The following is a 13,413-nucleotide window of genomic DNA, read 5'->3' on the forward strand; positions in this document are numbered from 1 at the left end:
GAAGCAGCTGGAGACAGAAAGGGAGCGCCTTCCTCTGCCTGGCCTAGCTGTGCTGCTCGAGCGTCCTGGACTATCAAGCTAGCTGGCGGAGGAGAAATGTCTGCAGGTCTGGCTCCTCTATCACAAGCTGGCCAAAGAGAGTGAGTCCCTGTCTGTGGCTCCCCGGCGTGAGTCAGCGAGATCTTGGTATTCTTGGGGTGGGGTCCTGAGGAGAATCAGCCCCCCCTTAGCAAGTGTCGGCCTCGGTGCGGTCCCCAGGGGAGGGGCTGTCTCAGACAGGGAGGAGGGTCACCTGTGCTGGGCCAGGCTGGATGGGATTAGCTCGGGGGCGGGGCAAGGTTCTTGCACGCCACTGTCTCCATCCTCACAGCCCTCCGTTCTCCCTTCTGGACCTGGCGGGGCGGAGAACCCGCTGTGGTGGAATCCTGCCAGCCCCAGGATGAAGCTGGAGGGATGACTTCCAGGTACAACGGTCCTGCCCCAAGAAATCAGATCTTCCTTTATAGCAGTCCAACAGATTCCCGATTCTCTGGTTCTACCCTGGAACTGAGAATTTAAAGCGCCTTGCTTGTCCTCTTGAAAATGTAGTCTTCGCCGGGGAAGTCAGAACCGCCAGCCCGCCCCACCGTCCCCCCTGAACACCGCTTTGCAGCCGCTTCTCGGGCTCCCAGAACCCGGCTTTCAGGAAATGCTTGCGGCCAGGCCATCAGACACTGTTCTGACGCCGCTCGCCTCGGACACCCGTCCGGTCTTTCACAGGCCGCGTTAGTCTGCTCGGGCTGCTGGGACACATTGCCACAGAGCTGCCGGCGGAAGCAGCAGAAACGCAAGGTCTCTCAGTCTGAAGGCTGAAGTCGAGGTGTGGGCAGGATGACGTCCTCCGGAGGCTCTGAGGAGACTCTGCTCCCGGCCTCGCCCAGCCGCCGGCACTCTGCCGGCACCTTCCGCCTTCCTCGGCTTGTCTCTGCCGCCATTGGCACCTGCCCCCTGTGTGTGTCTGTGTCCAGGTTTTCCCTTTTTATAAGGTCCCAGCCCAATGGGATCAGGGCCCGGCCTAGTGACCTCATTTTATCTTACTTACCTCTGTAGAGACCCTACTTCCAAATTAGATCACATTCAGAGGAACCGGGGCTTAGGACTTCAATATCTGAATTTTGAGGGGACACAGTTCAACCCACCACGCGATAATGAGATCGTGACTTCCTGTAACCTACTGTGGACTTCTGCCTTCAGGGCTCTCTGCTGGAATGACTTGTGATACGAACCCCAGCCTCACCCACCTTTGCTCGGGGCACCTCTCTGGGCATTTCAAGCCACAAGTGTTTAATACAGAGATCCGGCGCTTCTAAACCACCCATGGGGTGGCAGGAATGAAGGTGGGGGGGTCCCATCCCTGGATCTTGGGGGGTACAGAGACTCCGCAGCTTGCGCCAAGTGTGTGGTGCTAGTGACCGCGGCCTCCAGCCCCGGGCTGCTGCACCGTCTCACCTGCCAAAGCCCCCAGGTGGCCTGTAGCTTCCAGGGGGCTCAGGAGACTCCTCTGGTGGGTGGAAAGTAGCCCGGGATCCCGATGCGGCTTCCAGGGAAGGTGTCAATGTGGAGGTGGCATTTGGGGGGCCATTCCACGACGCGCAGACCCAGGGGATGTTGGTATGAAAACATGGCCCTTGTGGGAGGCCACCATCAACAGGGCCACTGGAGGCCTGGTAGGGTGCTGGCAGCCCGCTTGGAGAGACCCCAGTGACTTCCGTCTGGTGCAGATGACGTAAGCTGCCCTTGAGACAAATGGGGAGTTGGCTGCACGGCGCCAGCACAGGAAGCCATCTGGGACTCGAGGTCTCTTCCTCTGTCCACCTGCTCTCCATCCTCCTATCCTAGCTCCCCGACAAGGGCTCTGATTGGCCTCCCTCCCCGGGCCAATCGGCTGTGGCCATGGGGGGAAGGGAGGCTGATTGGCTGAGCCTGGTGGCGTGCGCACAGCTGAGCCAATCCGCAGAGGGGAGGGCGGGGCCCACAGGAGGCGGGCACTCCCACTCACGTGCCCTGAGCGGAGGGACTTTCCTTCTTGGGGCCCCGACGCCAGTTGTCCCGTGACGGGCTTGCGTGGGGGCTGTGGGTCCTGCTGACGCCCGGCTCGGCCAGGACACCCCGACGGAGGCCGAGCTGGGGGCTGGCTGCTGGGGTACAGGTGCAGTTCTGACACAGTGCCATACGGTGTGTTAAGAGTTTTCAGGGGTCCTGGGGGTCAGACTAAGGAGGCACTAACAGAAACAGAAGAGAATGTGGGTTGAGCCAAAGAACATTCTGGAAGAAGTCAGAAGAATCCGGGCAAATTTCACACCAGGGATTGCGTGTGAGCTCAGGAAATGGTGTTGAAGACACAGGTGAGGGTGTCGGCCCCACCCACTGTGTGGACACTACCGTGGACACTGGAGCAGCCCCGGGGGGTGGGCCTTGGGAGCCTACAGGGCAGGCATCCTTGGGAGGGTGGGGGAAGGGAGGCAGCTCTGAGAGGTTGGGGCTGCAGGGGGGAGGCTTGGGAGGGACTGCAGGGGGAGGGCCAGGGCAGGCTGCAGAGGGGAGGGCCAGGGGAGGCTGCAGAGGGAAGGCCTGGGAGGGACTGCAGGGGGAGGGCCAGGAGGGGCTGCAGCGGGGAGGGCCAGGGCAGGCTGCAGGGGGGAGGCTGGGGAGGGACTGTAGGGGGAGGGCCAGGAGGGGCTGCAGGGGGGAGGGCCAGGGCAGGCTGTGGAGGGAAGGCCTGGGAGGGACTGCAGGGGGGAGGGTCAGGGCAGGCTGCAGAGGGAAGGCCTGGGAGGGACTGCAGGGGGGAGGGTCAGGGCTGGCTGCAGAGGGAAGGCCTGGGAGGGACTGCAGGGGTAGGGCCAGGGCAGGCTGCAGAGGGAAGGGCCAGGGGAGGCTGCAGAGGGAAGGCCTGGGAGGGACTGCAGGGGGGACGGCCAGGGCAGGCTGCAGGGGGGAGGCTGGGGAAGGACTGCAGGGGGAGGGCCAGGGCAGGCTGCAGGGGGAGGGCCATGGAAGGCCACACAGAGGTTCGGTTTGCCGGCGACCGTTGCAGGCTCCACGGGCGTGGAGACACCGGACTACAGCAGGTCAAGTGCTGAGACACGTCTTTTAGGGCCTTGAGAGAGGAACAGACGCGGGACCAGGGGTGGCCGCGCGGGGCCACAGGGGCACCCACATCCTTCCTGGAAGCCTCCGGCGCGACGCTGTCGGGGCTGCTGTCGGGTAGCGGTGAGTCTCGCGGCGGCCACGCGGTGGCGCCGCAGGACAGCCTAGCGGCGGCGCCTGGAAACCATAGGCTCCCCGCGGAGACCCTGCCCTGGGCACCTGCACCCAGTGACCCTGCCCCGTATCCCAGCATCTCAGCACGTGGCCCGTCACACCCCAGCACCTGGCACCCAGCAGGCCGTGGCTCCTGGGGGTCCTCGCAGGAAGGTGGGTCCGAGAAGCCCGCGGTAGGGTAGAGAGCTTCCCAGACCCGGCTCTGCCCTGGGTCTGCCGGGCTAGGAGATGTCATCATCTGTCCGCTTATCAGCGGTTCACGTGCTCGTTCAGTCATCTATCTTCCACGCACGCATTCGGTGCCTACTGTGTGCAGGCCCTGCTCTGGCTGCTGCCATGGGTTTGCCTCAGGCATGGGGTCATGGGATGGCATGGTGTCCTGATGGGGATGTGGCATCCGGTCTCAAAAGCACCCCAGACAGACGGACAGTGGGGGCACAGTGTGGGAGCGGGGACAGGGCCCTCTCGGAGGCTCCTGGCCCGACCTGGGGAGGGCTGACCTCACCTGATTTCTAAAGGTGGCTCAGGCTGCTCCCCCGTGGGAGACGGGGTGGTGGTGGGAAACGGCCCTGGAGGCCATGCGGGGCCGTCCTGGTGAGCCCAGGTGGAGGGGGCAGGTGCTCGGGAGAGGACAGGCGGCACGGACCAGCAGCTGGGGGCGGCCCTTTTGGAGAGAATCACCGCAGACGCACACCGGTCCACACCACTCCCTGTGAGGGGGCAACAGGAGCAGGGCACTGACTCTGAGCCCCTGGCCTCCGTGGGAGGGCGGATGCGGGAGCAATGAGGCCTGGACAGGGCTGTGAGGAGCAGACGGACATGTGCCTAGCGGGTGCTGCCTGTGGGGTGTGAGCAGGGAGGGGTGGCGAGGTGCTCCGAGGTGCTCTGCTCATGCTGCACCCAGGTGCGGTGGTCCCAGACCCAGGAAGGGTGTCTGGGAGTGGGAGAGTAGAGAAGGGGCCTGCGGGACGGGGGACCATGGGTGTGGGCGCAGAGGCCCAGGGGTAGGGGGCAAGGGCTGGGCGGGGCTGTCCCTCAGCTGTGCTGTTGCAGGAGCTGCAGGGGTGGACAGGTCCAGAAGGGCCCTTGGGCCTCCCCTCCCACACGGTGCCCGTGCCACTCTGAGTGACTGTGGACTGCCTGGCGCTTCTGAGACTAGGTCATAAAAGCATGGGCCTTGTCCTGGCCGACAGTTTGATGCAACCCCACAGAGGGAGCTCGGAGCCAGGACCACCCGCGTGGCCGCTCGGCACCCTGACCCTCCCACGCGGAGGTGACGATGGGCTTGCGGTGAGTGGCTGAGCTGGGCTCTTTGTCACACGGCAGGGGATAGCAGGTGCACGGCAACAACCTGCCCCTGAACTCGGCGCTCAGAGGCCACTTAGCTGCCCGCCAGGGATCTTGGGGCCCCCTCCCAAGCTGGCCTGTGGCTGTTGGTGGGAGGGCTGCCCACAGGGCCGCCCTTCGAGCCGGTGGTTTCTAGGGCCTGGTGCCAGGGCTACAGGCTTCGTGCCCCCTACAGAGGCAGGGCCTGAGATGCCTCCGGGCCCTTCATGGCCCCAAGTCCCAGGCTTGCCCTGCGAGTCCCTGCAGCCCGCCCTCCCTCTTGATGTGCTGGACGTAGGAGAGTTTCCGTTTCCCGCAAGCGCAGCCCGGATTCAAACCCGGACCAGCCCAAAGCCCCGCTCTGGAGCCACACTCTCGCCTCTGTGTCTGGGCGTTTTGTGTATTGAGGTGACATTCACGTCACATACAACTCACCATTTTAAAGTGAACAGTACATTTAGCGCCTTCACAACGTCATGCAACCACTACCTCTATGTAGTTCTAGAACATTCTCATCACCCCAGGAACGCACTCCGTTAAGTAATTACTCCGTTAAGTAATCACATCCCCCAGCCCCTGGTAACCACTGGTCTTTCCATTTCTGTGGACTTGCCGACTCCGGATAGTTCGGAACAGAAGTACACGGTGCGTGGCTTTCTGTGTCTGTCCTCTTTCCATGTCCGTCCACGTTGAGGCCGGTGTCGGCACTTGCTTTCGAGAGCCGAGTAATAAATACTCCGTTGTGTGCGGACACCCTCGTCTGTGGTGAATGGCGCTGCTCGGGCACGGGCTCCCGTGCGGCCGCGTGTTCGTTTCTCTGGGGAACATAGCTCGGAGTGGAGTCGCCGAGCGGCGCGGTGACCGTAGGCTCAGCAGCGCCTGCGCGGGGCCCGCAGCTTCACTCCCTCCGCCTCCCGCTGCACCAGCCGCGGCCCGTCTTTGGGATTTTGGCCGGTGCCGCGGGGGTGGGGTGGCCGCTCACGGTGGTTTTGATTCCGCAGTCCAATAACTAGTGACGCTGAGCTTCCTTCCGTCCGCCCGCTGGCCATCCGTGGGTCTTCTTTGGAAGAGTGGTCAGGGTCTTTCCCACTTTGGAATCGGGTTGTCTGTCTCTTGGTTGTTGAGTTGTAAGAGGTCTTTGTGTGTTCTGGACATTAAACCTTATCAGGCATACGATTTGCAAATATCTTCTCTGGAGACGTTTTCCACACTCTTGGTAAATGTCTGATGCACAAAATGTGTCCTTTTTAGGAAGTCCAACTACCTTTTCTTTTGTTGCAGATGTCCCCGTGTCAAACCCGAGGTCATGAAGACTTACTCTGTGTTTTTCCCTAGGAGTCCTACGGTTTCGGTTCTTAGATTCATGCCGTCGACCCACTGGAGTTCGTGTTCGCGTGCGGTGTGAGCTGAGAGCCCACCTTTGATCCCGGGCATGCGCGCGGCCCGCGGTCCCAGCCATGTGCTGCGAGACCGTTCGCCCCGAGGAGGGGTCCATTCGCCTTGTTGAAAGGCAGCTGTGGGAGATGTTCGTGTCCGTTCCCGGGCTCTCCATCTCGCTTCCCTGGCCGGGCAGCCCACCCTCGGCCCAGCACCGCCGTGTGGATCACTGTGGTTTTGTAGTCAGTTTTGAAACAGGGAAATACAAACCCTCCTGGCTTTTTCATGACTGTTCTGGCTATTTGGGGGCATTGCAATTCCATATGCATTTGAGGGTTGGCCTTCCCATTTCTGCAAAAAGGCGACAGGGGTTTTGATTGCAATGAGATCGCCGTGGAGCACTGCCACTGATGGCCACTGGGCCTTTGTGCCCCTGGGCCCACAGCGACGGTGTGCTGGGCCGGTCCGCCTTCCGCCGCGCGCTGCGGTCCTCCAAGAAGTCTCCATCTTCTCTGTTACATCTGTTCCAAGGTATCCTGTCCTTTTTGTAAATGGAATTGGTGTCATCGTTTTCTTTTCGGGCTGCTCCTTGTTGGGGCGCCATTTGCTTTTTCCTCCAGTCTGGAAAGTTCTGGTACATAGCAAAAAAGAAAGAAAAACCCACATGGGGTCCGCTCTGCCCTGGGTTGTAGTTGTTGCTGGCCTCTGCCCCCTTCCCTGGGGAGCCCAGGGGTGCACAGCTGGGGTTTCCTCAGAGCTGGCCGGGGGGCCGGAAGTGCCTGGTCTGGGCCTGGCTCCTACCGGCCTCCCCCCCAGCCCCTTCCCACCACGGTCGGGGGCCGCTCTGGGAGGCCCCAGTCTGGACTCCCGCGCGGAGGGCTGGCACACCGGGCCGGCTCTGCTGCCCACCTGGATCAGTGCTCCTGTCCGGGGTGGCGGCTTGTCCCCCTTAACGCTCCTTTCGCAACTTCTTCTGCACAGCGGGCAGCGCCTGGGTCGTTCATCTGCATCCTTGGCTGCCTGTCCTGCTAGGACTGGTGCTGTGACCAGCTGGCCAGTCCTCCAGGGAGACCCCTTGGGCTGAGGCTCCTGGGTGAAGCCTCCTTGCACCGCCTCTCCCCTGCTGTGAACAGCACCTCCCAGCGCGGGGGTCGGGGAGACAAGCACTGTCAAGGGAAGGCCTGGGAGAGATTCCTGCGAAGCCACGGGGTGGGCCTCTGCCTCCTGACCCCGGGGCCAGGCTGTGCGGCTGCGCAGGCCGCTCACTGGTACAGGTGGGTGGCTTCGTGCCAGCTGGGGCATGGCAGGCGGGGGCCTCGGGGGCAGCTCTGACCCAGGATGTTCTGGCTGGAGAGGTGGGTGGGGAGCGCAGCACACGCCCTTGGGCCTGTCCTGGAGGCATGAAGCCCACCCCTCACGCGTGGCTGAAGGCCCCGTCCCTCAGGTGGACCGAAGGGGCTGTAATTGATTTCCAAGGGGCTTTCCCTCTTCCAGCTGATGCTGCCAAGGAGGGGAAATCGATTGAGCGCCGCCAGGGTCACCCGGAAACCAATTAGCTGAGGAACGGACAACAGACAGTAATTTAAACTCTCTCGAAGCTCCATCCTAACCCCCGAGGCCGGGCCACCTGCCAGGCTGGGCAGGGCTGGGGAGGGGTCTCCCACGCCCTCCAGAAGAAGGAGCTGATGGCCCCAGTTTCTAGCAAAGCCCCTGGTTAAAAACTCGGAGAAGAATGGGTCCGTGGGGGCTGTCCTCCTGCTCGCTGTAAATCGTAGGTGGCAGGGCTGCCCCCAGCCCTGTCCGTAATGAATCCCCAAACCAGAGCTTCCCACACTCTCCCTGCAGGGCCTTCCGTCCTGAGACGGGGATCAGCCCTGCACGCAAGCGTGCCCGCACATGTATGCGCGCTGTGTCCCCGCGGGGACAGGTGTGTGCGTGTCTCTGCTGTGGGGGCCTCTGCGCCTGGGGCGCGCTGATGTGCGTGGTCAGCACCGAGAGGACAGCCTGCGGATGCTCCCCACGCGTCCCCAGGCCCAAATCCGACACAGGACAGAACTTCGGGCCACAGCTAACCTGCGCGGTGGCTCCAGGTGGCCCAGCAGGACGACGCCACGCGATGCCACTGCCCCGGGAAGCTCCCGTCCTCCCCTGCGGGGCGGCGGGCCTGGGGGCCTGGGAGGGTCGGGGGAGGCGCGCTAGTCCCCTGGCGGGACCCTGGCGCCCCCCCGTGGCCAACGCCTGCCGTGCACCCGTCGTCCGCTTTTACCAGCACCGGGTTTGCACTCAAGTCGACGAGAAAAATCGATGTTGATAGGAAGATATTACTTTCTCTGCGGAAGCACGGGCGCGGAAAGGCTGGGTATCCTTCTTGCAGAAAACAAACGTCACCCGCTTCAGGAGCTGCAGCCCTCAGACCCCCGGGTTTCCATGGCAACAGCCACCCTCCCCACCTGTGCCCTGAGCAGAGCAGGTGCTGCGTCGGGGTCCAGCCTCTGCCCCGTGGAGGCGCGGCCACTCCCGGGGCTGACGCCCCTCCCCACCCATTTCCCCCACTGAGGGCAGGACAGACGCTTTCCTTCCCATTCCAGCGGCCACCCACCCCCTCTTGGCAGAAGGCCCCCTGCATTTGGGGGCTCTGCTTGGTGAGGGTCTTTTCCCTGGGGCTTGTAGACGGAGGGAGTGGTCGGCAGACTAAAGCCCCTTAAGGATGTCCGCGTCCTACTCTGGGGGCCGTGACTCCAGGGGATGTGGGCTAAGGGGATGTTGCACATGGCCCTGAGGCCGGGCGGCAGCTGCCTGTGACGTGGGGAGACTGTCCCCCAGGATCTTTAAAAGTGGAACACGGGGCAGAGAGTCCGAGTCCGAGCCACGTGACAAGAACAGCTCCTGGAGATAGAGATGCGGCAGACCCTGTCGCGGGGAAAGGCGGGAAAATGGAGTGCCCCCCTGGAAGTTCGTGAAGAGGCCTTGCTCACCCCTTGGTTTTGGCCCAGGAGGTGGCCGGGGCCTCTCCAGAACCAGTAGTGTCTGTGGTTCCAGCAGCCGGCTGTGGCGGTCTGCTGCAGCAGCCACGGGAGGCTAGCACAGGGGTGTCATCAATCTGGGGGGCTCACAGTGCTGCTCCCAAGGCCCGGCTGCTTTCTTTCCCAGCTGCCCCTTGCTGCAGCCCACAGCCGGCTGCGCGGAGGACCCACGTCTGTTGTTGCTGGGGCCCAGGTGCCTGTGCTGCGAGGGTGTGAGCATTCCTTCTAGAATAAGGACCCAGAGTCCCCCAGAACCCCTCACCCCGGCAGAACCCACCAGTGCTTAGTGGGCGCTGATTCCTCCAGGGAGGCGGCCAGCTCCTCCCGGGGACGCCCACAGCGGTGGTGATGGTGACCTAGCAGCCCCGGAATCACGTGGCCCCTTGTCTGCCAAGGCCGAAGCAGGGCTAGTGGCTCTGCGGGCCGCAGCGTGACCCGAGTGCAGTGGCGCCTCCTCTCACTGCACCCCTGTGCATCCACACCTCCCCATCGCCCCCTCCTTGGGGGCTGGTGTGCGTAACTCACCGGACCTGGGGTGCACCGCTGCCCCACGCAGCACCCCCACCCTTGGTGGTGAAGGTCTTCAAGCGTGCCTTGGGGTGAAGATAGCCCAGTTCTGCCACCACCCAGTGGACGTGGCTTTGGGCGAGTTACTTAATTCCTGACCCCACTTCCTGTCCCGGGGTGACAGGAACCGGTCCGCAAGCGGCGTCTAGGAAGCCATACCCACGGAAGAAGGATCCAGGACCCTTCATCGGGGTCCCACTCACTCTGCAGCCCGCCAACTCGCGTCTTCAGACTCCGGAGAGCGTCGGGTGGGCGACGGGGCTTCGCAGGGCTGACGCCCCCACGTGGGAGGCAACCCCGGACCGCCGGGTGGACCGCGTCATCACGGGGTTACGCGGGCCAGGGTCGGAGGGCGGGGAGGCGGACTTGGCCTCCGAGCCTCCGGAAGGAACCCGGGCAGCAGCCGGCGCACCGCCCGTGTCCACCTCCCGCTGCAAGGCGGCAAGTTGTGTCGTTTAAAACTGCCGGCGGGAAGGGGCCCGGGCTCGCCCACTCCCAGCGGCTTGCCTCTCGCCACACCCGGGCTGGAGCCGGTTCGGGAGGCCTGTTCCGGGACCGCCTGCGAGCGCCTGTGGGCGCGGAGCCTTCGGGGAGGAGAGGCCCCGCCCCCGCCAGCCCCGCCCCTCGGCCACACCCCGAGCCCACAAGGACCCCGCCCCGCCGAGCACCCCCGCCAGCCCCGCCCCCACAAGCTACAAGGCTGCAGACGGGTCACCTCTGCACTTGTTTATTGTCATGAACAGTTGTCTTCTGCTCTCACGTTCACTCTTCAATTCTCGTTTGGTAAAATAAATAGAGATAAACGAACCTTCAGGGCGTGCTCTGTGGAGCCCCGGTTAACTCCATGATTGGATTTTCGCGTGGGACCCGAGAAGACCCAGCCGGCCGGCGCGTGGGCGGTTCCGTGTCCGCACAGATGGCCGGGCTCCGCGGCCTGGAGTCCACGGCTCCCGACCCAGCCGGTGGGCCAGCTGCCGGGGGCGGACAGGTGCCAGGTGCCGGCAGCCCGGGAGCCCGTGCGGACCCCGTCCCGGAGCCGGCTCCCGGGGTGCACATGCGTCCTCCCGGCCGCGGAGCCCGGCGCCGCCCGGCGCCCGGGGCACGGCCCTGGTGTTGGCACAGCGCCGGCCGCAGCACGAGGGCACTCGCATTCCCACTATTATGGCCTCGTAGTGGCAGAATTAGTTAAGCTAGCTCACTCCTCTATCTGAATAATCTTGATTCCCAAGGAAAATGGAAAAAATGCCTTTCAGAATATCATCATTGTGGTTTTGTTTTTCAAGCGCTGTTTGTCATTGCTTAGTTCTCTGTTGTGCTTCCTGGGGCTAAACCATCCCCGTGGCTCCGAGGTCCTGCACGGACGCATGAAGACACACACGCACGCCTGTGTGTGACATGCACAGACGCCCTGACCCATGCCGAAGCAATCACCAAGAAACTTTTTTGCGTTACTCGCTGCAAGACACAAACTTCTGTTGCACCAGCGAGAGGCGTCCAAGATGGGCCACTGCTGACCCACAGACGCCCTTGGGGCTCCAGCTGCCCTGCACTGTGCATGCGTGTGATGCCCGTGCAAGCGAGGAGGCTGCGGGACTGCACAAGTGTGTACTCATGTGTCGGCTCGGGTGTGCAGACCACGGGCCCTGCACATGCGTGTACAGCCGTGTGGGAGGCCACAGGTGGGTGGCTGTCACCGCACCTGTCTGGGGAACAGCAGCAACTTGAGAGAAACAGGCCCTGTGGCCCAAGGCGGTGGCTGAACGGCCAAGGACCTGCCTAACCTGTCCAAAGCCACAGGCCCCTCCTGTTAGCGGGTCTGTGGTGAGAGGGGCCTGTGCTGGGAAGGTGGCCTGCGTGGCGGAGGGGCACTGCCAGTCCTTGCACCGTCTGGCCACGAAGGCCCCCAGTGGGTGAGGACTGGCGGTGGGCGGGAGGCTTGGGCTGTCTCCTACATGTGCCGGCTCTGTCTCTTGAATGCCCCCCTCTCCCAGCCTGCTTGGAAATGCCCCCAGGAGCGCGTGCGCAGAAAACGGCCCGGGCTAGCTTGCAGCCAGGGGGATGCAGCCCAGGCTGGTTCATGGCCAAGCGGTGGCCCAGAGACCCAGGTTGAGCCCTCGTGCTCCCTTGTCCACCAGGGTGGCTGAGCCCTGGGGAGCTGGCTTCTGTCTCGGAGCTTTTGTAGAGCCAATGCTCGGGTCCCTTGCAAAATAGAACAAGTGTGTTTCCCCCTTAAAAAATCTCAGAAGCAAAACAGGATGGGAAGGGTGCTGGGATGTCTGTGACTGTCCTCGGGCTGTCACACGGCAGGACTCCACCAGAGGCCCCTTCCCTGGGCTCCTGGGCGTGACAGCGGCCACAGACGGACAGACAGACGGTGAGGGGCCTCCCAGAGGCCTCGGCAGCAGGTCAGGACCAGTGTTCAGGGCGGCGTGGTGGATGCACTATGTACACGGAGGCCTGGCGGGGGGGCGCCCGCTATCTGGCGCGCTTCTCCACCGAGTACACGGAGATGAAGTAGTCGTTGCTCCCCACGGCCAGGTGAGGCTGCAGAGGAGAGCAGGGCGGGTGAGCGGGCAGGTGGCGGGCACGGCGCCATGCGGCTTCCTCGCCCCCACCCTGCTGCGGCTCTCGGCAGAGGCCCCGCACCCCGCCACAGGGACACAGGGGCTCCCCACAGCTCCCTGCAGGGATGGTCTGGGGACCCAGTGCCGCGCACCCGGGCGGACAGCCCCGTGCTGCACGGGGGCCTCTGGCGGAGCCCACGGACGCGTGAGCAACCGTAAGGGATGGGCTGCCCCTCCCCAGGGAGCACAGGCTGGGCGAGGACGCCCCGGCACCCGCCTCACTGCACGGCTTCTGCAGGGATGGCATCAGGACAGGGGCCAAAGGTGAGAGGAAGAGGGGGGCTGTCTCATGTCTGTGTACCCCACGACTCCCTGCCTGACGGGGGAATCTGGTGCTGCTTTTGGAGGCAGTGTGGGGGTCACGACCCTTGGAGACCCTGGGACCTGACAAGATCTTATTTCGTGCCGTTCTTGGACACAGGGCAGGAGAAGCAAGCCGGCCGCCTGTGGTGTGGGGCGGGGCCTGGCTGTGGCCCCACCTGCCCGTCCCCCCCCCCGTGTCCCGGGCGTGGGGAGACACAGACCCAGTGCGGGTGGAAGGCCAGGCAGCTGATGGCCCCGACGCGCTGGCCCATAAACCCGTCGTAGTACTTGATGTGGTTTATGAGCTCCCCGCTCCCGCTGTAGATGGCCGTGAACTGGTTCATGGAGCCACTGCACACGAGAAGGTCTGGCATGAGCCCTCCTGCCCGGCTGCGAGAGTGCCGGCCCAGGGCCGAAGCATGGGGGGCGGCAGGTGCGTCCACCGGGAGAGGGGCCCCCTCCGCTCTCACACAGGAACCGTCCCAGACACGGGGCTGACCTGCCCGCCCATCAGCCAGGCATGAGGGGTCCCACAATTATGTGGCTCCAAAGAGCTCTCCTTCCCAGGCATGGGGGGGTAGCGCCTGCTGTCTACACGGAGACCCGAGGCAGACTCTGGGTGCTCTGAGATGCTCGGGACAGGAAAGGCCCCTCATTTTCTTTTAGGGTTGGCACCTACCAGGCGATCAGGTTTGCCTGGGGGTGGATGTCGAGGGCCGTGAGCCCCTTCACGATCTGAAGGACGTTCACAGACTCCGGCATCCGAGGGTCGAAGAAGCGCACGTCCCCGTTGACACTGCCGGGAAAGGGTCGCTGCTGGTGAGGCCGGGGCGTGTCGGCCTCCGAGGGCTGGCTGCGTGCAGTTTGGGCCCACGCGCACACGTGCTGCT

At 63.8% G+C, this 13,413-nt stretch overlaps 1 protein-coding gene and 1 long non-coding RNA gene across 4 annotated transcripts in view; both read right to left on the reverse strand.

Annotated features, from left to right (window-relative positions):
• Positions 1 to 4,471: 4,471 nt before the first annotated feature.
• Positions 4,472 to 10,221, reverse strand: LOC123803034 (uncharacterized). Its single transcript, XR_006782735.2, has 3 exons — positions 9,555 to 10,221; positions 6,916 to 7,562; positions 4,472 to 6,637 (listed from the first exon to the last, which is right to left on the reverse strand). It is a non-coding gene; the product is annotated as an uncharacterized LOC123803034 (long non-coding RNA).
• An 86-nt stretch (positions 10,222 to 10,307) lies between these two features.
• The window catches only part of RPTOR (regulatory associated protein of MTOR complex 1), a 317,986-nt gene continuing 314,880 nt past the window's right edge, over positions 10,308 to 13,413 (reverse strand). For all 3 annotated transcript variants that reach the window (XM_045813984.2, XM_045813983.2, XM_045813988.2), the window contains 3 exons: positions 13,203 to 13,319; positions 12,745 to 12,874; positions 10,308 to 12,140 (listed from right to left, as the gene is read on the reverse strand). In XM_045813984.2, coding sequence (XP_045669940.1) covers positions 12,072 to 12,140; positions 12,745 to 12,874; positions 13,203 to 13,319 — 316 coding nt within the window. In that variant the 3' untranslated portion in view covers positions 10,308 to 12,071. The remainder of the gene's footprint in view (positions 12,141 to 12,744; positions 12,875 to 13,202; positions 13,320 to 13,413) is intronic.

This window comes from Ursus americanus, chromosome 23 (genome assembly GCF_024610735.1).
Source record: "Ursus americanus isolate L20-20 chromosome 23, mUrsAme1.1.p, whole genome shotgun sequence".
In the NCBI taxonomy this organism is placed as follows: Eukaryota; Metazoa; Chordata; class Mammalia; order Carnivora; family Ursidae; genus Ursus; species Ursus americanus.